This window comes from Dasypus novemcinctus, chromosome 21 (assembly GCF_030445035.2).
Source record: "Dasypus novemcinctus isolate mDasNov1 chromosome 21, mDasNov1.1.hap2, whole genome shotgun sequence".
Classification (NCBI taxonomy): domain Eukaryota; kingdom Metazoa; phylum Chordata; class Mammalia; order Cingulata; family Dasypodidae; genus Dasypus; species Dasypus novemcinctus.
The window spans coordinates 40,839,997-40,865,127 of record NC_080693.1 but is presented as its reverse complement, the minus strand read 5'-3'; the positions used below and the strand labels follow the sequence as shown (position 1 = coordinate 40,865,127).

The following is a 25,131-nucleotide window of genomic DNA, read 5'->3' as shown; positions in this document are numbered from 1 at the left end:
CATGTGCCAGCTGGGCTCTGAGCCTCAGCAGAGTTGCAACACCTACTCTCCAGTTCGTTGGACTCACCCAGGCCAGCTAACAGGGAGATGAGGAAGGTCAACCACCACACCAAGGAACCGAGAGAGTCTACAACTGCAAGCAGGAGAATCCCATCCATCAGCCATGTGGGATGTAAGCCCCCTCTCAATTTAGAGGTGGAATGGGCATCACCATCACAGGATCCACAGGATGGAGGAATAAAATATGAACTGACTGGACTTACTGGTATTCTACTATCAAATAATTGTGACTCTCACAGTGGAAGAAAGTATATCATTGATGTGGAGACAGTGGCCAAGAGAGTTGCTAAAGGCAGGGAGAGGGAAAAAGAAGTGTGACATGGGGGTATTTTTGGAACTTGGAGTTGTCCTGAATGATATTGCAGGGACAGATGCAGGACATTATATATCGTGCCATAATCCACTGAATGGACTGGGAGAGAGTATAAACTACATCATAAACTATAATCCATGCTGTGTAGCAGCGCTCCAAAATGTATTTATCAAATGCGATGACTGTACCACACTAATGAGAGAAGTTGCTGATGTGGGATAGGTATGGGGAATGGGGTATATGGGAACCTCTTATATTTTTTAATGCAACATTTTGTGTGATCTATGTATCCTTAAAAAAAAAGATAATTTTTTTTTTAAAGTTAGCTGTAAATCATATCACAATAGACTAATCCCATACTTTCCTGTGGACATGCCTTACCATTTAAAGAGTAAAGTTCTTAATACTGTACCTAGCTGCCAGTAGTAAACCAATTCCACCCTCGAGTTCATACTTCTTATAATGAGAAATTTAAATTTCCTTATTCTTAGGAAATAGCAGTTTCTTGCTCTATTTAATAAAGAATTAATTCTTTGAATGAGCATTCCTTCATTTTTGTCTCTCAGAAGACATGAATTTGTTTGGCTTCACATATTGGATAAGTTTCTGAGAGAACTTTGAGAAAGCCAGGAATCTGTACTTTCGCAGCAATGGCCTTTGAAAGAATAGCTGAAATCCTAAATACTCAGCAGAACAAAGATAGTGGATTCACTTTATCACTTCATTGGTTATTAAATTAAATGGAAAACAAAATGTAATCTTTGAGTCCAGGTGATTCATCCCCTTAGGTCCTTTCTCACAGTGAAAACACAATGCATCCCGGGGGACAGCGGAGGTCTTTCCTTCAGGCAGTAACCTGAGACTCTCCACAGGAACAACGTTAAGCAGAGCTAAAGAGCTGAGATTCTAAATCACCAAAAGGCAAACATAAAATATTTTTTAAAAATAGTGATCAAAAACACTAAAGCAATTTAAAATAGCAGAAAATAATAAAGGAATGAACTATAGTCTTGCAAAAAATTATAATTTGTACCTTTCGATCTTATATTTCTAAACCATTCCTGGCCCCTACAAAGCTTGACACACCGCCCCGCTCCATCCTTAACACTCTCCCTGCATGTCACACTCGAGTATTCCTGCACCATCACTGTGTTAAAAATAATACAAATATCTTGTTATAGATTAGCAATATTGACCAGACTCAGACTTTGAATAAAGTTCCAATTGAGAGCTTTATTAGCCACATGGCGACTGTCTCATCCTGCGCAGAGGAGAGAGCAGCCCCGAGTCTAAGGGACGAGGTGTTTTTATAGTCCTTTAGGAAGGGGGGCGTTTAGCAAGCAAGCAGGCACAGAAGCAGAACACTGCGGTTAGCTGAAGACAGCGTTTTGTGGGGTTTTTTTTAAAGCTCTTTCTTGTGAACAGCCCCATGTTATTTATTGGCACTTTCCTTGGGAGCAGCCCTAAGCCCTAAATTATTTATTGGCACTCTTCTTGGGAGCAGCTTAAGCCCTAAATTATTTATTTATCTGAAGGCACTTGCAATTCCTATTTGCTAATGTAGTTGTATTCCTATTTTCCTAATGTGGCCTTACCCTTACAATCTAAGTCTGCTTGGTTTATACAGTTCAGAGATCTTGATTACTATTTTTACAGAAGTGGTGGGTTTGCATAAAATACAGGGTTCCCACTTACCACCCTACTATTAAAACCTTGCATTAATATTGTACATTTGTTGCAATTGATGAACAGCTCAGAGATATGCCTAGCTTTTTCCTTGCTTAGGAGCTGCCATAATCACCCTGAATAGACCACCCCTCCCTCTACCTACATGCATACACAAACAGTCTGAGTCCCAGGGCCTTGTACTTATTACTTTGATATCCCTTATTACTATCTGAAAATCCCCGTTCTTATATTTGTTTACTTGTCTGTGGTCTATATCTGCCTAAAATGAGGGATCACCTATGTGTTGTTTGCCACCCTAATCCCAATCCCCAGCAACCAAAAGAGTATATGGCAGACAGTGAGCACTCATTAAATATTTGTCAATTAAATGTTTAGCTCAAACAGTTTCAAAGTTAAATAGAGGTGGGAGCTACCTTCCTCATCGCTTAGACTGGGGTCTTCCTATCAGTTAGAAACCTTGAAAATATACAGATGTTTTTTTGCCCTGGAAGCCATGCAGAGCAGAAGATTGTGGAAAATGGTAGGCTCAGCAGTGCTTGGATTGATTCCAAATATGATATTTCTTTCCAGGCCTGAAAATCGACGGATACTATCCAACACGATGTGATTGCCCAAAATATCTGATGCATCCTTAATCTGTACTAACAGATCAGATTCCTCGTTGAGCTGCTTTATTTTTCTCTTCCTCATTGCTCTTAGAAGCCTATCTTTGTATTTTTCCACTTCACTTGCTTTGCTGAAAAGAACAGCAATATCCTTGGGATAATAACCATTCCTCAAGAGAAACTGGCACTTCTCTGCTACTTTGATCACCATCTCCTTCAAGTTCAAGTACCCCACGATCTCTAACTTGCCTGGAGCATCCTGAGCCCATTTAGACTCATAGAACATCTCCAGGGCCTCAGGAGGGACGTTCAGTGGAGGATTTTCTCTGATCTCCTGCATCACTTCCTGTAAGTAGTTGGCTATTGGATCTGCACTGCGCACCACTCTGGAAAGCTCTGCTCGGGGATACTGCGCTGAGAGAGGGGGAAGTCCACTGCAGCTCGAGTGGCTGGTCTGAAAGTAGTCCAGGAAGATCCAGAGAATCCCTGGGCAGTCCTTTTCTCTTTGAGTGATGGCTTTTGCCTTCTCATACCAGCCGCCATCTTTAGTGCAGAAATTCTGGGCTTCATCAATGATGATGTGTTCAATATTTTCAAATTTATTTTTCATGAAGGTTTTCCGGGTCACCGCCTGGCAAAGGTTTTTCTTGCTGAAAATATAAGGAACATATTCAGGTTTTCCCAATTTTAAAAAAAGGCAGCCAGTTTTACTCTTAGCCTCTAAATATAAGGCAAATTATTCAGGAAAAGCAAGTAAATACAGTCAGACTACATACCTCACAAACTTCCTCAGGGGCTGGTTTTCACAGATGTAAAGAATGTCACCTGACTCACAGTGAAATACATTCCTGATCTTCTCCATGATCCTAAGAGCCAGGATGGTCTTCCCTGATCCAGGTAAGCCATGAACAAACAGCTCTCTGGTTTTGTGAAGGTTCTTTGAAAGCAACTCATACTGCTTATCTGAGAGTAGAGTCAAAACCTCAGAGCCCAGCTCTTCACTTAATGAAGATCTGAAACCAAGCAAGACTATCACAAGAGATTGTAACAAAGCTTCCACGTGCTGGGTGCTTCTAAGGTGATAGGACTGGGGGTAAATTTGCAAATCTGAACTATGAAGGGTCTTTACTGTCTTGTCAGGATTCAGCAGGAAGACCAAGGGAATGATGCACAATCTCCCAGTGTAGCCTCCCATGTTCACCAGCTTCTGCTTTAAAGAATGGGCGATTATCATGGAATAGCCCTTCCACCCTGCATCCCACTTGCTGAGGATGGTATAGAGGATTGGGGTATTGTCCTGGGAGATAAGAAGAGCATCACAGATGACTCCCTGCTTCTCTTGCAGACCCAAATCCACGGCCCAGCTTCGAGAAAAAATCAGTACTCCTTGAGAGACAGGGCGCATTTCTTGATTTATTAAGTCTCTGAGTCCTTTGTGTTGTGAGAACAGTTCCTTGTAGAGGCTGTCTGGAGTGTATAGAACTCTGTTTGGTAAGACTGGACAGGGAAAGAATTGGAATAAATTAGAGAATCCCCAGACTAGCTAGTAATCATCACTATATGTACCAGATTTAATTCACATTTGGGCATCACCATGGGTCAGCATTAGGTTTTTTATTAGTAATAAAAAGATAAAGAGATTTCTTATCTGATGGAACTCCTAATTGACTGGCATAAACAGGGACAAACAATTATGAAACAAAGTGATAAATGCAACCAGAGAAAGGCACACAAAGCATCATGGAGAAGTGCAGCTTAAGAGAGAAGTTAAGATGAAAGTCTTTATGAAGCAGACACCTAAGCTGATTCTTTTTTTTTTTTTTTAAGATTTCTCTCCCCTTCCCCCCCAACCCGGTTGTCTGTTCTCTGTGTCTATTTGCTGCGTCTTGTTTCTTTGTCTGCTTCTGTTGTTGTCAGCAGCACAGGAATCTGTGTCTCTTTTTGTCATCTTGCTGCATCAGCTCTCCATGTGGGTGGCGCCATTCCTGGGCAGGCTGCACTTTCTTTTGAGCTGGGCGGCTCTCCTTACGGGGTGCACCTCCTTGCGCGTGGGGCTCCCCTACGCGGGGACACCCCTGCGGGGCACGGCACTCCTTACGCACATCAGCACTGCGCATGGGCCAGCTCCACACAGGTCAAGGAGGCCCGGGGTTTGAACCACAGACCTCCCATGTGGTAGACGGACGCCCTAAACTCTGGGCCAAGTCCACTTCCCCTAAGCTGATTCTTAAAGGATGACTGAGAGCTAGCCAGCTGAACGGGGGTGGGGGGTGGGGGGGGGAATAGAGAGAAAGGCAAAAGGGGATTTAAGAGGAAAGCACAGACACAAGAAGTGGCAAGGTGTGTTCAGGCCACTCCAAGCGGTTTAGTTGCTGACTTCTACAATGAGAGGCAAGGAGGTAGAAATGAGGGCCAGGGAGCAGTAAAGTGCCATCTTTAAAAGCTTTGGCAAAGGTTACACACTATGATTTTCTTAGAGGACATTCTATAAAAGGCAGAGCTATAATAATGGAGAAAAGAGCAAAGGCTGTCAGGAGTTACATATTGGGGGAGGGTTTAGCAACAAAGGGGCAGAATGACAGAGGGTTTTGGAGTCATGAAACTATTTCTTTATCTTGACTGTGGCGGAAATTATACAAATTTATAGATGTTTTAAAACTCTTATAACTGCATACCTCCCAAAAAGCCACTTTTATGTATATGAATTTTTAAATTAATTTTTAAGAGCTTAAAAAAAAAAGGTTTGGCTTTTATGAGAGGTTCTTACATCTTTTGGTGGTCACATCACAAGCCCAAATTTAGAATATAACCAAAACAAATAAATGCAAAATTTGAATTTTGATTTTAGGGAGCTATTAGATACCTTGAGGACCATTCATGGATTACACTCCCCATCCCGAAGGTAGAGGGACAAGTCAAGGATAAATTCAGGTTTCTGTGCTTGACTGGATGGAGGATAGAATCTCTGATTGACAGAGATAATGCAGAAAAAAAGCAGAAAATTAAAACAAAATAATATACAGAATATACAGAAGAAATGGAAGATTGTAGGAGAGATCAATTCTAGAAATACTCAATTTGGGATATTTGTGGTACATCAAGTTGTCTAGCAAGCAACTAAACACTCCAGTAAAATTTGTCTGGACTTGGAGAAATAATATAGTTATTAGTTATTAATACTATAAAATTACTAGTATAAAAGTAGACTAAACGTAGGGTATCTCCTACTACTTTTTTTTTTCTTTTTTAAGTACCAGGGCAGGGGATTGAACTGGGGCCTCATGTGTGGGAAACTGGCACTTAAACACTGAACTACATCAGTTCCCCTGAGCTGTTTTTTTCATTTGTTTGCTTGTTGCTGATTTTTTTTTTAAAGGAGGCACTGGAACCAAACCTGGGACCTCCCATATGTGGAAGCAGGTAATCAACTGCTTAAGCCACATCCTCTCCTATTTTAATTTAACATTGTCCTGGACAATGAGCTGAAACAAGTAAAATAAATAAATATTGCAAATGTAGAAAAGTGTAGTTCAAGATTGTTTTTGCTTTCACATTAATAATATTGTTAAATAAAATGGCTAAAAATGTGATTATATTTAAAACCAAGGTCTTGTCTACATATATTATCAATTCACAATCAGAAATTATTTTCATATAAGGATCCCATTCTAGGAAGAGTAACAATATGGATAAAACTTCAAAACAATCGAGAGAGACATATTTGGGTATACTGAGAGATATTGCATTGATTATAAGTATGCTTTTTAATATATCTGAAATCAGGATATACCTTATATTTTAATCAGCAGTTTTTTTCTTTCTTTGTGGTAAATAAAATATTGGAAAAAATGTATTGCAATTATTGTTGTCTTAAAAATTGATGAAATATGGTAAGAGCAGAATTGAGTAAGAGACCAAACCATTCCATGTTCAACTATGGGAATATTCACCATTGTAAAAATGACAACTCTTTCCAAATTAATTTATGTATTTAATGTAATTGCCATTAAAATAATCTGATTTTCTTTTTTCTTTTTGGTAGAACTGACTCTAAGCTTCTCCTAGAAGAGAAATGTTATGATAACACTATGTTCGGGAAAGTGTATTCTGGTATATGTTTTGGATTATAATTTGGCAATGTCCATCTAATTTACAAACAATCATTACTATTTGGAATTTATCCTTAAGACATATCTGTACAAGCATGCCAAGATATTTGTAGAAAAGCGTATGTTATAGCACTGCTTGGAACTGAAAATATTAAAAGTCATTTAAAAGTCCATCAAAAAGGAATTGGTGGGAAGAGGACTTGGCCCAATGGATAGGGCGTCCACCTACCACATGGGAGGTCCGCGGTTCAAACCCCAGGCCTCCTTGACCCGTGTAGAACTGGCCCACATGCAGTGCTGATGCGCGCAAGGAGTGCCATGCTAGGGGAGTCCCATGCGCAAGGAGTGCTCCCCATAAGGAGAGCTGCCCAGCGCGAAAGAAAGTGCAGCCTGCCCGAGAATGGTGAAGCATACACAGAGAGCCGACACAATAAGATGACACAACAAAAAGAAACACAGGTTCCCGGTGCCACTGATAAGGATAGAAGCGGTCACAGAAGAACACACAGCGAATGGACACAGAGAGCAGACAACTGGGCAGGGTGGGCGGGGAGAAATAAATTAAAAAATAAATCTTTAAAAAAAAAAAACGGAATTGGTTAGGGAAAAAGATGTACCTCAACCATTGGGCTCCCGTCTACATATAGGAGGTCCAAGGTTCAATGCCCAGGGCCTCCTGGTGAGGGCAAGCTAGCCCTCACGGAGTGCCAAACCAGGCGGGAATGCGGCCTCGCGCAGGAGTGCCGCCCTGCATAGGAACGCACCCAGTGCAGGAAAGCCACCCTGTATAGGAGTGCCGACCAATGCAGAGAACTGGAGCAGGAGTGCTGGCCAATGTGGAGAGCTGGCCCAGCAAGAGGACACAATAATAGACACAGAGGAGAGAAAATAAGAAGTAGCAGAACAGGGAGCTAAGGTGGTGCAAGAGAGTAATCACCCCTCTCCACTCTAGAAGGTCCCAGGATCAGTTCCTGGAGCCACCTAAAGAGAATACAAGCAGACACAGAAGAACACACAGCGAATGAACACAGACAACGGGGGGAATAGAGGTGGGGGTGGGGGTAGAAATTTTTTAAAAATTAAATTAAATTTAAAAAAGGAATTGGTTAAAGAGGTGGTAGCAGGGATATTTACAAAATTCCATTTCTTCACCTGGGTAGTGGCTACACAGGTTTCATTCTATAATTATTTATTAAATTATGTCTTTGTTCTGTGAACTTTCTGTGTGCTTAAACTACTAAAATAAGAACATCCATATTTAGAAGTACAATGAAAAACTATATGATCAATTAAAGAATCAGGTAAATCTTTTAGTAAGGTCATAACAAGATCTACATACATACGTGTTACTCAGATTCAGGCCTTGCTTGCATCTAGCTGTAATGCATTGATTTTCAATGCTGAATAATATTCCACTATGTGAATATACCACAATATATTTATCCATTCTTGTGACAATAGGTATTTTGTTTGTTTCTGGTTTTGTATTACAAATAGTGAATCCATGAGCCCTCATGTGCATATCTCCAATTATACAAATCTGATGCAAATGTACCTGTGTTTCTTTAGAAACTATAAAGAATTCCTGGACACTAGAGTAAATAAATTACATACTATATAAGGTAATGACAAATTATTTTCCGAAAGGATTAGACCAACTTAAAAGCCAGGAGCAATATACAAAAGATCCTGTTTACCCACAACCCCTCCAACACTTGATTTGTCAATTAAATGGTATAAAATGATATATTTTTATGGTCTTGATTTGCATTCCCCTTATCATTAATGGTTCTAGCATCTCTTCATAAGTTAATTGAACAGTTGTGTTTCCTTTTCTGAGAAACACATCTTTATAACTATTGCCCATTTCTCTATTGGGTTGTCTTTTAAAAATACGTATATTCTTTATTCTTGATGTCAATCCTTTGTCAGTTACAAGGACTGCAAATAAGTTCTTCCAGTTTTTCACTTTCTTAATTTTTTCCTTTTTGTTCATTTTCTTAGTTTTAATGTAGTCAAATTTATCAGTGTTTTTGTTTGCTTAATTTCTGGTTTAGGAGATCCTTTCCTACCCCAGTGACACAAAATTATCCATGTACATTTTCTACTAAAAGTTGTTTCTGACATTGGGTCCTTAAATCTTCTGGAATTCAGTTAGTGTTTAATATAAAGTACATATTAGATGTATTTTTTACACATGGATGAATATAAAGTACGTATTAGATGTATTTTTTACGTATGGATGAATAACCAAAAGCGCCAAAGCAACCAGAGATGACAAATTACCTGGAAAGTAACGTTTCTGCTGTTCTTTCAGACACTCTAAGTTCTTATGGGTACACACGGTCCTGCTGCAGGGTGTAGAGGATGACAAACTCAGGGCAAGGACCATCTCAGACAACCTGGAAAGATCTTAGGAAAAAAGAACCAAGGCTTCAATCTTCAAAAAGGCAGACCCCAACTTAGGGCTGAAATGTGTGGCAAAGTCTTTCTCTTAGTCTTGTCATTCAAAGCCTTGTCCCACAGATATTTGTGTTTAGATCCCAGGTCAGCTCAAGGAAGCCTACAGAGGTCTTGAGGGGAAAAAAACTAGTGTGGAGCAGCAGTTTTTAATTTTATACTCTTAAAACAAAAATATTTTCTATTTTTAGAATGCTCAAATAATGCTTCAAGAAATATGATTAGAAGATGTGAGGGTTAGTAGATATAGATGTCTACTAATTTCATCTCGGCCTTTTCTTTTCCAAGGTGGATGGATGTCACTAAAACTACTCTTTGGCTTTTTAGGGATGGTTAGTATCACATTTTGGTTCCCAAGTGGAAAAATGGGAAAGAGGAGGGGCAGTCATGGTTTGGTCATGTTTTGGCTCAAAAATGGAAGTGAGGCAATGAGAGAGGGAGAATATTTAACCTAGGGAACTAGACAAAAATGAGAAGGCAAGGAAAAGTGACAGCAAGTAACCGTGAACATGAGAGGATATGAAAGTAGAAATACTAGGTCAGACAGCCCCCTGTACAAATATCTGTGTGTGGAGGGGTGCTGGCTCAAGGTATCTGTTTGCTGAGCACAGAATATTCAAGGTGGGTAGAGAGAAGGAAGGGCAATGACCCTTCCTACAATTATAGGAGGTCATAAGTCAGTTATCTGACAGGGAGCTGTACAGGGCATATGTCCAGGGTGCATGGTAATGTTTGGATATACTCATAGTGGCAACAATTAAAAACTACAGCTGGGGGGGTACTGAGTTCCTGGCCGGAGGTGCTCTGTTGTGGTCCCTAGGGGAACAGTGGCAATCCCCCAGGTGCAACGGTAAGGACCAGGAAGGAATGAGGGTTCAACAGGGAGAGCATGATACTAATGACTATGCTTGTGAGCATATATGCCTGAAATAAGAACAAGGCCTAGAGCAGCACTGTGCCTGGGAATTTCCTCCTGACAGCCTTCATGTTACTCAAATGTGGCCAGTCTTGAAGCCAAACTCAGCATGTAGATGCAGTGCATTCCCCCCAGCGTGGGACATGACACCCGGGGATGAGCCTCCCTGGCACCGAGGGATCACTACCAAATACCAGCTGAAGATGGAACTAGAAAATGACCTTGAATTAAAGGTTCAATGCAGATCAGCAGAATATCCCTGTCTACATATAATAACATGACTTTAAAATGCTGTTTGACCTAATGTAAGGGGGAAATGGAAAGCAGAAATGAGTTTATATGGCTACAAGTCTCTAAAAAAGAGTCTGGAGGCTGTCAGAACGATTGCCCCTGTGCACAGCTGAGCAGAGTCTGGGAGACAGATGGAGTGGATGCAATCCCCAGGTGTTGGTTCCTTTGAGGGCTAAAGAGACCCATGGGTTCTATGGTCATGGCAGATGGGGTTCACTGCCATGTCAGATGGCCCTTCTTTGGAGCTGGTGTTTCTGTGTGATGGAACTGGACTCAGATGGGATCTCTTTTCATAAGACTTTCATCCTACTTTACTGGAATTGTAGTTGGTGTTGGGGTTTAAGATATATTTAGGGGATTTGAATCTCTGGACTGACAATAGGATAGCCAGGCCCTGAGCGTCAACAGACTCCAGCTCCTACAATCTGATTTATTGGACTCACCTCACTCAGCTGAGATGGAGTTGAAGAAGGACAACCACCATACCATGGAGCCTAGAGTGCCTACAACTGAAAGCAGGAGAATTGCATCCAGTATCCATGTGGAATCTGAGCCTCCTCCTGACATAGAGGTGCAACAGACACAACCAATCCAAGGCCCACAGAGAAAAGGTGGCATTGGAATGGGAAAAGTGGACATGATGGCTGATGGATATGGGGAATGGCAGGAAGAGATGAGATGTGGAGGCGCCTTTGGGACTTGGAGTTGCCCTGGATGGTGCTTCAGGGGCAATCACCGGACATTGTAAATCCTCCCAGGGCCCACTGGATGGAATGTGGGAGACTATGGGCCATGATGTGGACCATTGACCATGAGGTGCAGAGATGCCCAGAGATGTACTTACCAAGTGCAATGGATGTGTCATGATGAAGGGAGTGAGTGTTGCTGGGGGGGAGTGGTAGGGTGGGGGTGGTGGGGTTGAATGGGACCTCATATAATTTTTTTTTTTTACAAAATCAATTAAAAAAAAAAAAAAAGTCAGCTATCTACAACTCAGAAAGTACCTCCCAGATTCCAAAGCACACCTCCTTTTCCTTCCCCTTGAGCACAAATTTTAACCATTGTCGATCCTGCTTCCTGACCTGGGTCAACTTCCATCATCCAAGCTGCCCATTTCTTTGTGGCCAGCTGTCTCACACAGTTGTCCTTCACGTGCCAGGAGCCAGGCACTTTGGCAAACACTGCACAGCAGAATTGTTCCACCTTGACTGCACAGACATATCCGAAGAGGTCCCCCAGCTTGTGTACTTCCAGGAATTTGACAGCATATTTTATCCCACACCTCTTTGTACAGAAATGATGGACAGGTAACTTCCTAATACAGCAATCAATAGAAGCCTTCAAGGTGTTGAGATCTATTTTCTCTTTTTCATATCCAATGACTTCATGGGTCTCATCATTCACACCCAAAAATACATATCCCCCTTCAGTGTTTGCAAATGCAGAAACACACTTGGTGAGTCTCTCTTTAAAGTATTGTGACACCTCTGTTGAGAACATTTTAAATTCAACATGTGTGGACTCAGTAAAGTTGAGTTTTTCCAGGTATTGAAGCTGTGCTCTATCAAACAAAGCAGCCGCCAAGGCCTTTATGTTCCCCTCCCCTTGTACACCAACTCGCACTTTCTGTGGACTTAACAAATTAGAACGAGTAATATTTGTGAGGCTCTGAGTCCTCCCTTTGAGGAATACCAGAGCTTCCTGAGAACTCATGACATCAGTAGATGTTTTATATCTTTGGTACAAATTGGAACTCAATGTAGCAAGACGTACACCAGAGGCCTCTGAGTTCCATGATTTCACAAAAATCAAAAAGAGGTTTCCCTGCTGCATGTCATCTAAATAACTTTTGAAAATTGAAGGCAGATTCAGTCCTACTCCATGATTTTCATAACTGTAGTCTTTGTTCTCAATCTCAGCCTTGATGACTCCTCCACCAGAATTCAGCAGAGCACATACTGCTTTTGAGATAGTTTCATTCTGTTTCTCCCTCAGTCGAGGATTCATTTCATTCCTTTGTTTAGTTCCAAAGATGACTTTTCCTACGTCTATGACATGCTCAGCAAAGTTCGATTCCATATCAATTTTGAGGCTCATCTTCTCAGCACATATCCTATTCTTATCCTGAAATGTTCTCTGAAAATTAGGAAAATAGAACTATTAGAATAGGACAATAATAGGGGAAGTGGGAAAATCAACAGGTTAAGGCCATCCTTCTGAAGTGGGTCACTTCCCTTATTCCCACAGAGCTTAAGGTCAGATTTGTGCATGAGTTAAATGTGTAGGACAGGTTGAGGTGTTACATCTGTTGGAAGCCCACCACCAATGCAGAAATCACTGAGAAGTTATTTTTATGCTATGATTTTAGTAACTATGTCTGCCAAATTCTCTGAATTGCAAGGTCCCTCAGATCACCCGAAGAAAATAAGGAATTTTACAAGTATACATGGAACCTGGAGCTGGAATGCAACAGGAAAGCTTTCATGATCAGAGGTGTCCCTGGGGTGTTCTGATGTTTATTGTTTTTCTTGGTACTCTGCCTTTCTTCTATCACTGAGTTCTGAGCAATTCTCAGATGATTTTATAGCCCAATTTTGGGAAGGAGCAAATCAGATTGAGTTGGTAATTTACCATTTTTGTTATGAATCAAGTCCTTTATTTTTCCCTGGTCCAAGCACATTCTATCTTGCTGAAAATATATCCTAGCTCTGTTTCTATGAGCTAGGTCCATAGAGGGAGAGTTTCAGCTACAAGAGGCACTGGCAAGACTGAGAATGACATCGTGGGGCCACATTCAGCTTTCCTGGACTGCTCCATGGTGACTCTTCAAAACATTCAAAACAACAAGCACTGATGTAAAGATGTCCTTTACTCCATTGAAAGGAAAGGACCTGTGATTCATTAGATCAGTAAATCACAGGTACAGAATGCAGACATTGGTAAGAAGAGCTCAAGTTAATTCTTGGGCATTGCCAGGAAAAGCCACATGTCCAGGGGCCAAGAATTGACACTGGATGGTGGGTCCTTGGTGAATTTAACTAGATCTAATCTTAGCCTTATAGACCCCCAAAATCAATCTTGTTGATTGGCCCCCAAATTTGATAGGTTTGATGAAAGCTGACTCATTAACCAAAGTTCAAAATGACTGAAGTATAGGAGCCACAATGGAAATTGATTACTTTTCAATGAGAAATGTAACTGTCAGGGAGCTTTGACATTTATATCAAACCTCTCTTATTCTCTTCCTGTTGGTGGATAGAACATGAATCCAGATGTCAGAAGGCTGCACGACTTGATTGGCATCAGTATCTGATAATTCCATTCAGCTATGCTAGAAAGCAATAACCAAAAGGGAGATGGCACAGTGTAATGGCCAATAGCTTGGACTCTGGAGTAAGAAAAACCCAAGTTCACTTCTCTAGCTTTATGTCTTTGGGAAAGTCACTTACACTCTCTGAATATTTATATACTTTCACATAGGGGGGAAATAACTAACCTACTAGTATTTCGTGAAATTAAACAAAAAAATAGGCATATATCCTAGAGAGATGTGTGTGTGCACCAGGAGATGGGTAAGGATGTTCAGAGCATTGCTGTTCAAAGTAGCAAAAGATTGGAAATAAATTGTAGTACAGTCATATTACTAGGAATGGAGGAAAACAACAATTACTTACACTGTTACATGCATCATTTTGAACGAATTCTAAAAAAAACATAATGTTGAATAAAATAGGTAAATCATAAAATAATATGTCTAGTATGATTTTATTTATATAAATTCAAAAACATGCACAATATTACCTTAAGGATACATATTAAAATGTAACATAGGGAAGAGGACTTGGCTCAATGGATAGGGTATCCGCCTACCACATGGGAGGTCCGCAGTTCAAACCCAGGACCTCCTTGACCTGTGCGGAGCTGGCCCATGTGCAGTGCTGATGCACACAAGGAGCGCTGAGCCATTCAGGGGTGTTCCCTGCGTAGGGGAGCCCCCAACGCAAGGAGTGCACCCCGTGAGGAGAGCTGCCCAGCGTGAAAAAAAGTCTAGCCTGCCCAGGATTGGCACCGCACACACGGAGAGCTGATGCTGCAAGATGATGCAACAAAAAAAGAGACACAGATTCCTGTGCCGCTGACAAAAATAAAGGCGGACACAAAAGAACACACAGTGAATGGTCACAGAGAGCAGGGAACGGGGGGAGTGGGAAGGGAGAGAAATACTCTAAAAAAAAAAGTAATATAAAGAAAAACAGGGAAATAATAAATATAACATTCACAATAGTGGTGAGGGAGGAATGAGATGAAATTAGAAAGGGGCAGAAATAGAGGAGGAATATACAGGAGGCTTCTAAGTTTTTGGAAATATATTTCTTAATCTGAGATGGGTATGTGGGTATTCATTTTAATATTATTTAATGAAATACATCATTTGAAACTATATGAAAATTCAATTTGTATTCTCTTTTGTATATATGATATATTGACAATAAAATTATCCCCCAAAGAAATGGGTTTTCAAAAAAATTTGCTTAGGGATTGTCACATAAGTACAAGCTTTCAGCTCAGGCAATGATCCCATGGGACTCCCTCCTTTGTGCCACATGTGCCTTTTAATCCCTATTTATAATCCCAGGGTGATACCTCCCAATCCCAAGAGACACACAGGTTAGGTCAGGTTCTGTTAAAATACGTACACACACACACACACACACACACACACACACACAGAGTTGACTTTTTTCTTAAAATCAGATTCAGTGTTCCCTATATTGTTTTTATTTCATTGTATATTTTTTCCAGCAGTGAATTTAATGTACGCTCAATGTAAAAAAAAATCATAAAATTCAGAAAAATAATTGAAAGAGGATTAAAGAAAAAGAACACTTACAGAATCACCTTTTAAAGATTTAGCATTTCTGATGCATTTCCTTCTGGTCTTTTCTTTAAATACTTTTTTGTTGTTGATTTGCAGAGCTGCAGTCAAACAAGATGTTAACTTTTTTCAAACATTTTTCCCCAATTATAATAGGAAATTTCAATATAAGAATCTCAATCAAGATGTTTGTGCCACCTTCTCCCCTCATAAACTATCAAAAGCAACAGTGAGTAAAGAAACACCCCAAGACTTAACCCTCAATGTACATAAAGAAGGGATATCAAGTGTGGTGCAATTTTGACCAGGGAGGACATCAAGAGAGAATACCCTCAGCTACAGATGTCAGGCATTGCTGGTGCAAGTTGGAGTTCTTTGAAGAAGGAAGAAAATAAGTGACTACTGGTTTGGAACAACCAGGCTGGGGGGCTGAGGGAGGATTTGACATTTCTTATACCTCACCTGACAAGGAATCTCAGAAGAGGGAAAGCTGAATGAGAGCCTGCAGACACACCATCTCTGCCACCACACTGCGGATCTGAAGAGCAGGTGTGAATGATACACTTCCCTGCAGCTGCTAATCTTTGACTAATCTGGCAGCTGGAAGGACAGACGAAACCACCTCACACATAATTTTAAAACCCAGTTCAGGAGACTGAACTGTAAACCAAAAGACTTCTGCCCTGGCTCTGTCCCCACACTTCCCCCCTCAAAACTGGATGCAGGAAACAAGAAGTCCAAGGCAGGAGATACACAAACAGGAGTGTGATGGGAGATGCCAGGAGGACAGCTGTGGGGCAGGCCTGGAGGATCACCAGTCAAAACTGAAGCAGGAGGGCAGCAGGCTTCAGAGGATGGTGCTGAAGACTGTACGGCTGATATACTAAGAATACTTAGGAAGTACAGTAAACTGAAGAGGAGATGAGTTTAGGAATGAATCTGTAATATCAACTAATGGGAAAAAAAACATGCAAATAAAAAAATAAGACAATAACTCTGAGGTTTAAAAAAATGTTATATAGGCAATAAAATATAACAGTAAGGCACCATATGGCCCAGCTGTGAATAAAATAATAGTCATAATAATATAAATTCTGAATTTTGATCTGATCAGAAATTATGCACAGGGCTTTCACTCCAACCAAAATGAGGTACTGGGAACTAGATTACCCTCTGTAGCACTTTGATATTACTGATGACTTCCAAAAAGAAATATTGGATTATGTTTGTAAACTGATCTTTTCCTCTGGGCATATTAGATTATATTGGATTCATAGGTTTACTTGACTAAGTAATTATGTAAACCTCTTGTGCCAATAGGGTGTTAAGTCCCCACCCATTGGTGGATGGGGAATCACGGATAAAAGTCATTGCAAAGGACAGAGTTAGGGGTTTTTGATATTGGAGTTCTGTTGCTGGCATTTGATGCTGAAGTCTTAAACTGGAGCCCTGGGGAAAGAGCCGTTCGCCTGATAGTCTACAGCTGACCTTGTGGAGAAACCAGGAGCTGAACCCAGAGGGACCCAGGAAGCCTGAACCTGTGCAGACATCAGCAGTCATCTTGCTCCAACACGTGAAAATACACTTTGGTGAGAGAAGTAACTTATGCTTTTTGGCCTGGTATCTGAAGCTCCTACCCCAAATAAATACCTTTTATAAAAACCAATCTTGGGGGTGGAGTGGGGTATATGGGAACCTCTCATATTTTTTAATGTAACATTTTTTGTGATCTATGTATCTTAAAAAATGATGGGGGTAGGGAGTGAGAAAACAACAACAACAACCAATTTCTGGTATTTTGCATCAGTATCCCTTTGGCTGACTAATACACCCTCCTATCTGAAACTACTAAAAAATATTTAAAGAAATAATGACCAGGAATTTTCCAAATTTGATGAAAACTATAAATTTACAGATCCAAGAAGTTCAACAAACCCCAAACACAAGAAACATGAAGAAAAATACACTAAGGCACTCTATTATTAAATTGCTTAAAGCCAGTGATAAAGAGAAAGTCTTAAAACCAGCCAGAGGAAAAAGACATATTACATATAGAGGAGCAAAGCATGATAGATTTCTTGTCAAATGTGAAGTAAGCAAGAAGATCATGGATCAACAACTTTAAGCCGCTTAAAGAAGGAAAAAAACCTGTCGACCTAGAAGTCTATACTCAGTGAAAATGAAGATGACTCAACAATAAAAAAAAAAAATTTAAAATAGGCAAAGAATTTGAAGATACATTTCTTTGATGAAATACAAATGGCAAACAACACATGAAAAGATGCTTAACATCATTATTCATTGGGGAAGTACAACTCAAAACCACAAAGTAATACTTCACACTCATCTTCTCCTCCCACCCTGCACCAAGATCCCTTTCGTCTGTCTGCTTGTTGTTTCCAGTGGTCCACTTGCTGTGTCTGCTCATTGTATCTGCTCTTTGTGTCCACTTGTCCGCATATTGTCTTTTAGGACATGTTGGGAACTGAACCTCAGATCTCCCTTGTGGAAGGTCGGTGCCCAACCACTTGAACCACATCCACTCCCTTTGTATTTTTTTTTTTTTTTAAAGATTTATTTATTTATTTAATTTCCCCCCCCTCCCCTGGTTGTCTGTTCTTGGTGTCTATTTGCGGCGGCTTGTTTCTTTGTCCGCTTCTGTTGTCGTCAGCGGCACGGGAAGTGTGGGCGGCGCCATTCCTGGGCAGGCTGCTCTTTCTTTTCACGCTGGGCGGCTTTCCTCACGGGCGCACTCCTTGCGCGTGGGGCTCCCCCACGCGGGGGACACCCTTGCGTGGCAGGGCACTCCTTGCGCGCATCAGCACTGCGCATGGCCAGCTCCACACGGGTCAAGGAGGCCCGGGGCTTGAACCGCGGACCTCCCATATGGTAGACGGACGCCCTAACCACTGGGCCAAAGTCCCGTTTCCCATCCCTTTGTATTTTTAAAATATAATAAGTGTAGGCAAGGGTGTGGAGAAATTGGAATCCTCATACATTGCTGGTGGGAATGTAAATGGTTCAGCCACTGTAGAAAGCAATTTGGTGGCTCCTCAAAAAGTTAAATATGGGATTACCATATGACCTGGCATTCCCACTTCTAGATGTATACCCAATAGAATTGAAAATAGGTTTTCAAACTAAAACTTGTACATGAATATTCATAGCAGCACTATTCACAATAGCCAAAAGGTGGAAACAACCAACTGTCCATCGGCTGATGAATAATGTGGTATATCCACACTATGAGATATTATTTGGCCATAAAAAGGAATGGAGTACTGATACATGCTATAATGTGGGATGGACTTTGAAAACATCATGCTAAGTGAAATAAGTCAGAAACAAAAGGTCATATATTATATGATTCTGTTTGTATGAAATATCCAGAATTGGTAAATCCATAAAAACAGAAAGCAGACTGGTAGTTTCCAGGGACTGGGAGGAAGGGAAAATGGGGAGTCACTGCTTACTGGGAGCAACAAAAATGTTTTGGGGCTGGGTAGAAGTAGCTGTTGCAAAACATTATGAATATACTAATTGCCACAGAATTGTTTATTTAAAAATGGTTAATTTTGTTATGTGAATTTCACCTCAATAAAAAAGTAATAAAGAAGGTGAAATAAAAACTTTCCCATACCCAGAAAAGCTGAAAGAATTCAGCAGCAGAAGTACAATACAAGAAGCTTAAAGAAAGCCCTTCAGGTAGGAGGAAAACATCAGTTGGGAAATTGATATACACACACACAATGATGAATACCAGAAATAGTAACTATGTGAATAAAGATAGATTTTTTAAACTTAAATATCTTTAAAGGAAAACAAAAATTTGAGGGCTAACTAACTGATTTCAAGCCTTATAGAATTACAGTAATCAGGAGAACATGGGGGAGCGGATTTGGCTCAAGCGATAGAGCTTCCACCTACCATATGGGAGGACCTGGGTTTGATCCCTGGAGACTCCTTGTGAAAAAGAAGAGGAAGTGTGCCTGTGCGGCAAGCCACTGCCCATGCAAGTGCCCACGTGGCAAGCCAGTGCCCGTGCAAGTGCCAGCGTGGTGAGCCAGTGCCCCGTGCAGGTGAGTCATGCAGCAAGTGATGACGCATCAAAGAGAGAGACAAGGGGAGAGTCAAGGTGAAGCGCAGCAGAAACCAGGAACTGAGGTGGCACAATTGACAGGGAACCTCTCTCCCCATCAGAGGTCTCCAGGATTGAATCCTGGTGAATCCTAGAGGAGAGAAAATGAGAAGAGAAGACAACACAGACAGCAAAAACAGGGTGGGAGGAGGGGAAGGGGGGAAAATAAATAAAATTAAATTTAAAAAAAAAGAGAGTGTGGTATTTGGTGTAAAGACAGATAAATGGGTCAATGCAACAGAATAAAGAGTTCAGAAACAGACCCACACATATATGGAAAAATTATTTTCAAGAAAGTGAAAGTAATCTTTTCAACAAATGGGGCTGGAACAATTGCATATCCATATGCAAAGAAATGAACTTCAATCCATACCTCAAGCTATTTACAAAAGTTTAACTCAAACTATGCCATAGGCTTAAATGTAAAACCTAAAACTATGTGAAAATAAACAAAGACTACCCAAAGAGAACATGGTAAGGCTATTTATTCTTAGCTTGTTATAGCAAGGAGTCAGTCACCATCACTTTCATTTGTCAGAGACTCAAAGGTGAGAGAGTGGAGCAAAAGGGAAGGCTTCAGGTTTGCTCTGATTTGAGGTGGCTGGCATGGGGAAGCTGAAGGTAGGCTAACTAGAAGCAGGACATCCTATGTGATTGGTTTGGGGAACATATTAAGCTTTCTCTGATTGGTCCTGAGTTGGACGCTGGGGCAAAAATTAGGAAAGCTGGTAGCAGAGACCAAGTCTTGACTATTTGGGGCTGATTGCTACAGAGTGTGTGTTTGGCCTCCTAGGCTGGTTGCTGCAGGAGTTATGGGTCCGAGCTCTATTTTTATCTATGTTCTGGCCATTGTCTGTTTGTATATTCAGTCTTTCAACTACAAAAAAAATTCTAGAGGAAAATATATGAGAAATCTTTTGACCTTGGGTTAGCCAAAAATTTCTTAGAAATGATACCAAGTGCACAATTCCTAAAAGAAAAAAAGTATTGATATAGTGGATATTAAGAACGTCTGCTTTTTGAAAGACAGTGTTAAGAGAATGAAAATACAAGATGTAGGCTGGAAGAAAGTATTTGAAAATTACATATCTGATAAGCACATGAAATGATGTTCAATATCACTAGTCACTAGGGAAATGTCAATTACAACTGTGAGATACCATCACACACCTCTTGGCTAAAATTAAAGGACTGACCGTAGAAGTGTTGTCAAGGATGTAGAGGAACAGGAACTCTCATACTCTCCTAGTAGGAATGTAAAATGGTATAGCCATTTTGGAAAAGTTTGGCAGTTTCTTTAAAAGGTAAATGTATGCTTACTATATGATTCAGCCAGTCCACTCCTAAGTATTTACCCAAGAGAAATAAAAGAACTTTTAAGAAAATATCCATAGTGTTTTTTGTTTGTAATAGCCATAAAGTGGAAAAAACAAATGCCCATCAACAGATGAATGGAGACACAAACTTCAGTTATTCATACAGTGGAATACTGCTCATAAATAAAAAGAAAGGAACTGAAATCCACAACATGGATGAGTATCAAAATAATTATGCTAAGTGAAAAGAGTCAGACAAAAATAGAGTACATACTGTTTGATTTCATTTATACAAAATTCTAGAAAACAAAAACTAATCTACAGTGACAGCCAATCAGTGGTTGCCCAAGGATGGAAAGGGAAGGAGAAAGGCAGAAGAGATTACAAAAGGACACAAGGAAACTTTGGGGGATGATATGTTTACTATCTTGATGATGGTGATGGTTTCACAAGTGTATACATATGTCAAAACTTAAACTGTACACTAAATGTGCAGTTTATTTTCTGGCAATAAAACCTCGATAAGCTATGAAATCTCATGAATAATTTTGAGAAAATAAGTTTAAAAATATATGATAATTAGCTAAAAACCAGTAGGGGGCAGGAGCAAACATGGCTCAAGCAGTTGAGCACCCACCTCCTACATGGGAGGTTCTGGGTTCATTCCCAGTGCCTCCTAAAGCAAAAACAAACAAAAACAGACAATGAGCAAACAGATGAGGGAACCATGGCGGGGGGGGGGGGGGGGGGGGGGGGGAAGGATGGTGTGGGGAGAAACAGTAGGAAAGGGAATGAGTGTAGCTCAGTGGTTGACCACCTGCTTCACAAGTACGAGGTCACAGTTTCAATCCCCCATACTGCCGTAAAAAAAAAAAAACAGTAGGAAAAGTATGTGCTTCTTAATATTGTATTTTTAAAAATAGAAACCAAATCTATGATAGGATTAATGTTAGAGAGTCCCAAATTCTTCAAAGTCCAGATGGAACCTTTACATGCCTCTGCATTCATTTGATTATAACCCTCGTCTGCCCTTTTTCCTTAAATTTGCACTGCTCAGGCCTGCCATGTCCCTTCTCAGAGGAAATCTAGTGCTAGGTACAGAAAACAGCAGGCCCCCTGCCAGTGAAAATTACCTCAGCAAAATAATGAGAAAAGTTCTCTTTTCACTTACAGGTGCATAAAAGCTGGAAGTATTATGCATCATAAAATTGCCTATGTAGATTTTTTCCCCAGCAAAGGAATCCTCTAAGGCACCTGGTCTTCAGAGGCCATTGCTCTGGCCCTGCAGAGTTCCCGTTACCCTTGAGAGATGCCCTCAACGTGAACGGCTGTTGCCTAACGTCCTGTCGCCATGATAGGAAGCCTGGAAGTGATGTCTGTTTGCTGATGGGTATAAACACTAGCGAATTTTCATAAGCAGGCCAGGAGGGAATCATAGCATTTTCCCTCTTTTTCCACTTTCATGGAGGTAATAAAACTTGTGACTGCTTATTTCCTTTTTTAAACAAAAACTCCTGAGTCTGGTCACATTGAACGAACACTTCTGCTACAAGACGCTGTCACACTTAGCGGCTCATCTTCCCTTCTCATCTGGCCACAGAAGCTCTCACCTCCGCCCCTAACTGATGAAGAATCAGTTTCTCTTTCCCCATCAAAGCCTTCTGGTAAGGCACGGCTGGGCAAACAGGAACCAGCGCCCACATCTGCTCCCAGAGGCTCGGCTCTGAGACCCCGCGTGGGGGCGGGAGGAGGGGAGGAGCTATTGCAAAATTGCAAAATCAATTAAAGATATAATTGCGTATATATTACTACAATAAAAATTTTTTTTAAATAATAAAACTTTTTTAAAATCCCACTGCCATCCCTCCCTCCCACTCGCCCTTCTGGCTTCTACCACCGTCCTAGGCAACCCGGACGGAAGCACTCGCCGTGGGTCTCGGCCTCCGCGGACAGAACCCCGTGGGAGCTCCTGTTTAGCCCCTTTATGAGGAACACAGGGTTCGGGGGGCTAACCGGGGAGCCTGCTCACCCTGTGCGATGCTGCCACCGCTTGCAGGCTGAGTCTGAGCCGGGGGCTTACAGGCAGCACTCCCAAGCCTCCTGTAACCCCGTCTGACCCAGCCACAACCTCCCAAGGCGGCTCGATACCGATTCGGCTGTTTGCTCTAAAGTTCCTCCTGCTGCTGCACGTGGGAAGCTTGACCAGGCCTGGTTGGGTAGGAGTTAGGCCGCTGCACTGCGCCTCGCCCACCCTCTCCTCCCCACCTCGCCGGGCGCAAGCCTCCCAGCCGCAGGGTGCGCCGACAGCCTGTGTCTCTGGCTGTTGCTGCTGAGAGTCAACAGTCTCCCAGGAGGGAAAGGAACTCCCTGGGCGAGGCCCAGTTTCGGGGGCCCTGCGGTCGCCGCACTCTGCTTTTGCCACAGTCGGGTTGAGGAACTGGCGCGGACCTGGGGGCGGTATATAAGCTGAGGCAATGGAGGACCTGGGCAAAGGAGGGCAGGGGACCCATTACTCGCCAGCGTTTCTCCTCAGCTGCGTGTCTCCCTCCCGGCGAGTGATGGCCTCTCCCAAGTTCAGAGCAGAGACCCAGAACCTTGCAGGGTCCGGTGCTTATAGCAGCTGAGCTCGGTGACACCACTCCCCGCGGGCCGTCGCGCAGGAGGCAGAGGCCCGGGAAGCACGCCTGCAAAACGACAGTCGCGGTTACCGCTAGGTGGCTACGCGCGGGTCGGGTGGTTTGGTTTCGTTTCCTTTGGTTACTTTTTCTGAGTCTTGCAGCTCTTATCCTCCACCCAGGCGTTCCCCATCCGGGAGGGAGGCCCGGCTGCTAGTCTCCAGCTCTTCCCCGCCCGGCTCCGGCCTTTCCCGGGACGCGCCAGGCTGCGGCGCGCCCAGGAACCTCTCACACCAGCGCCTCCAGCCCAGCTCCCGCGCTCAGAATCCGGAGCACCCCCGAAGCCCGCCCAGCAAACCCTCTTCTCTCCCACCATCTCCAAAGGAGCTCGAAGGCTCAGAAGACCTGTCTGAGGAAACGGAGACTGCAGGGATTGAGTCACAGTCTGACTCGAGGGCGCTCGCGGTCTCGCGCACCTCTCCAAACCGAACAGAGTCCCCAAACGGGAAGCATCGAAGCTTCGAGCTCACGGAGAAGTAGCAGGATGAAGCTCTTCGTATTTTAGAATCGCGTAGGTCTCCGGCGAGTCTGGCCGCAGTCCAAGCGCATTCAAATCCCCGCCCAGAAAGGAGGCGGTTCCTGCGGGCCTGGCTCTTTCTGCGACTAGGACCAGAACACCCTGAGCAGCGGTGAGGCACAGACCCGGCGGAGGCCGGGAGACCGGGATGTTGACAGGTTACCTGGAAATCGAATGAACACCTGTTTTCAACTCCTGGGGCTGGGCAAAGGGGATTATAAGGCGTACAAAAAGGACAAAAAATAAATAAATTGAACACCCATGTTCTTCACCATCCTGCTTTAAAAAAAATTAGGGAAGCAGATGTAACCCAGCAGTTGGTCACCCACCTACCACATAGGAAGTCCAGGGTTCAGTTCCCGGTGCCTCCTAAAAGATGAGCAGACGCAGAGAGTATATACAACGAGCAGAGACCAAACACAAACAATGAGGGAAAGGGGAGAAATGAAATAAATTTTAAAAAACACACATTAGTACATTTCAGTCCTTTTGTGTACCCCCAACTGGTACCATCTCCTCCTCGAGATAACCAGTACAATTTTCTGAATCTGAAGCTACTAGTTCCATGAAATCTTTATATCCTTAATATGTTCTTAATCAGTACATGGCATTGTTTCACACATTTATATGTGTTTAAAACCAGGTAGGAGAGATTTGCGAAATTGTAAAACAATGTCACTCTTTCTGAAAAATTTTTGTTTTGGAAATGTAATTTTTGTTAAAATATATTAATGTTTTCATATCATTTAATTTTATTTTAATACATTGTTATTTTAAATGAGTTAATATTTTTTTAAAATCGGTTTTAGTCTCTAGTAAATATTGATAGATAAGTATCTTTAGGCCCAAATTTGATGCATTTTTGGAGATTTACAAAAACCAATTTATAAAGTCACTATTTAAGTTATAACTCAATTTAGTTAAGTCCTACATTTATAAGTCCTTATATATTTATGTGGGTAATAAAAAGTTTCTGACCCATGAAGCAAGTGTAAAGAAAGCTTTCCAATTCCCCCTCTCCTCCCCAACACAACAAAACTGTCAGGATATGTTCTCATTCTTAGTTGCCTTGAAGAGCTGTTAAAAATCTCAGTGTGCAGGCTGTACTCCAGACCAATTATATATGAATCTCTGAGGTGATTTTAAAGCTCCCGAGGTGATTTCAA

General features: G+C 41.8%; 1 protein-coding gene across 3 annotated transcripts; it reads right to left on the bottom strand.

Annotated features, from left to right (window-relative positions):
* Nucleotides 1-1,586: 1,586 nt before the first annotated feature.
* On the bottom strand, nucleotides 1,587-24,019 carry LOC101432461 (schlafen family member 5). Of its 3 annotated transcripts, XM_004449420.4 has the most exons (5): nucleotides 23,291-24,019; nucleotides 11,526-12,579; nucleotides 9,063-9,188; nucleotides 3,444-4,164; nucleotides 1,587-3,317 (listed from the first exon to the last, which is right to left on the bottom strand). In XM_004449420.4, the coding sequence occupies exons 2-5, from the start codon at nucleotides 12,538-12,540 to the stop codon at nucleotides 2,507-2,509; spliced, it is 2,673 nt and encodes an 890-aa protein (XP_004449477.1). In that variant the 5' UTR covers nucleotides 12,541-12,579; nucleotides 23,291-24,019; the 3' UTR covers nucleotides 1,587-2,506. The 3 variants fall into 3 exon arrangements, with proteins under 3 accessions (XP_004449477.1, XP_071066602.1, XP_058139156.1); XM_071210501.1 differs by lacking the exon at nucleotides 23,291-24,019 and having other exon boundaries at nucleotides 11,526-12,630; XM_058283173.2 differs by lacking the exons at nucleotides 11,526-12,579; nucleotides 23,291-24,019 and having other exon boundaries at nucleotides 9,063-9,266.
* Nucleotides 24,020-25,131: the final 1,112 nt, after the last annotated feature.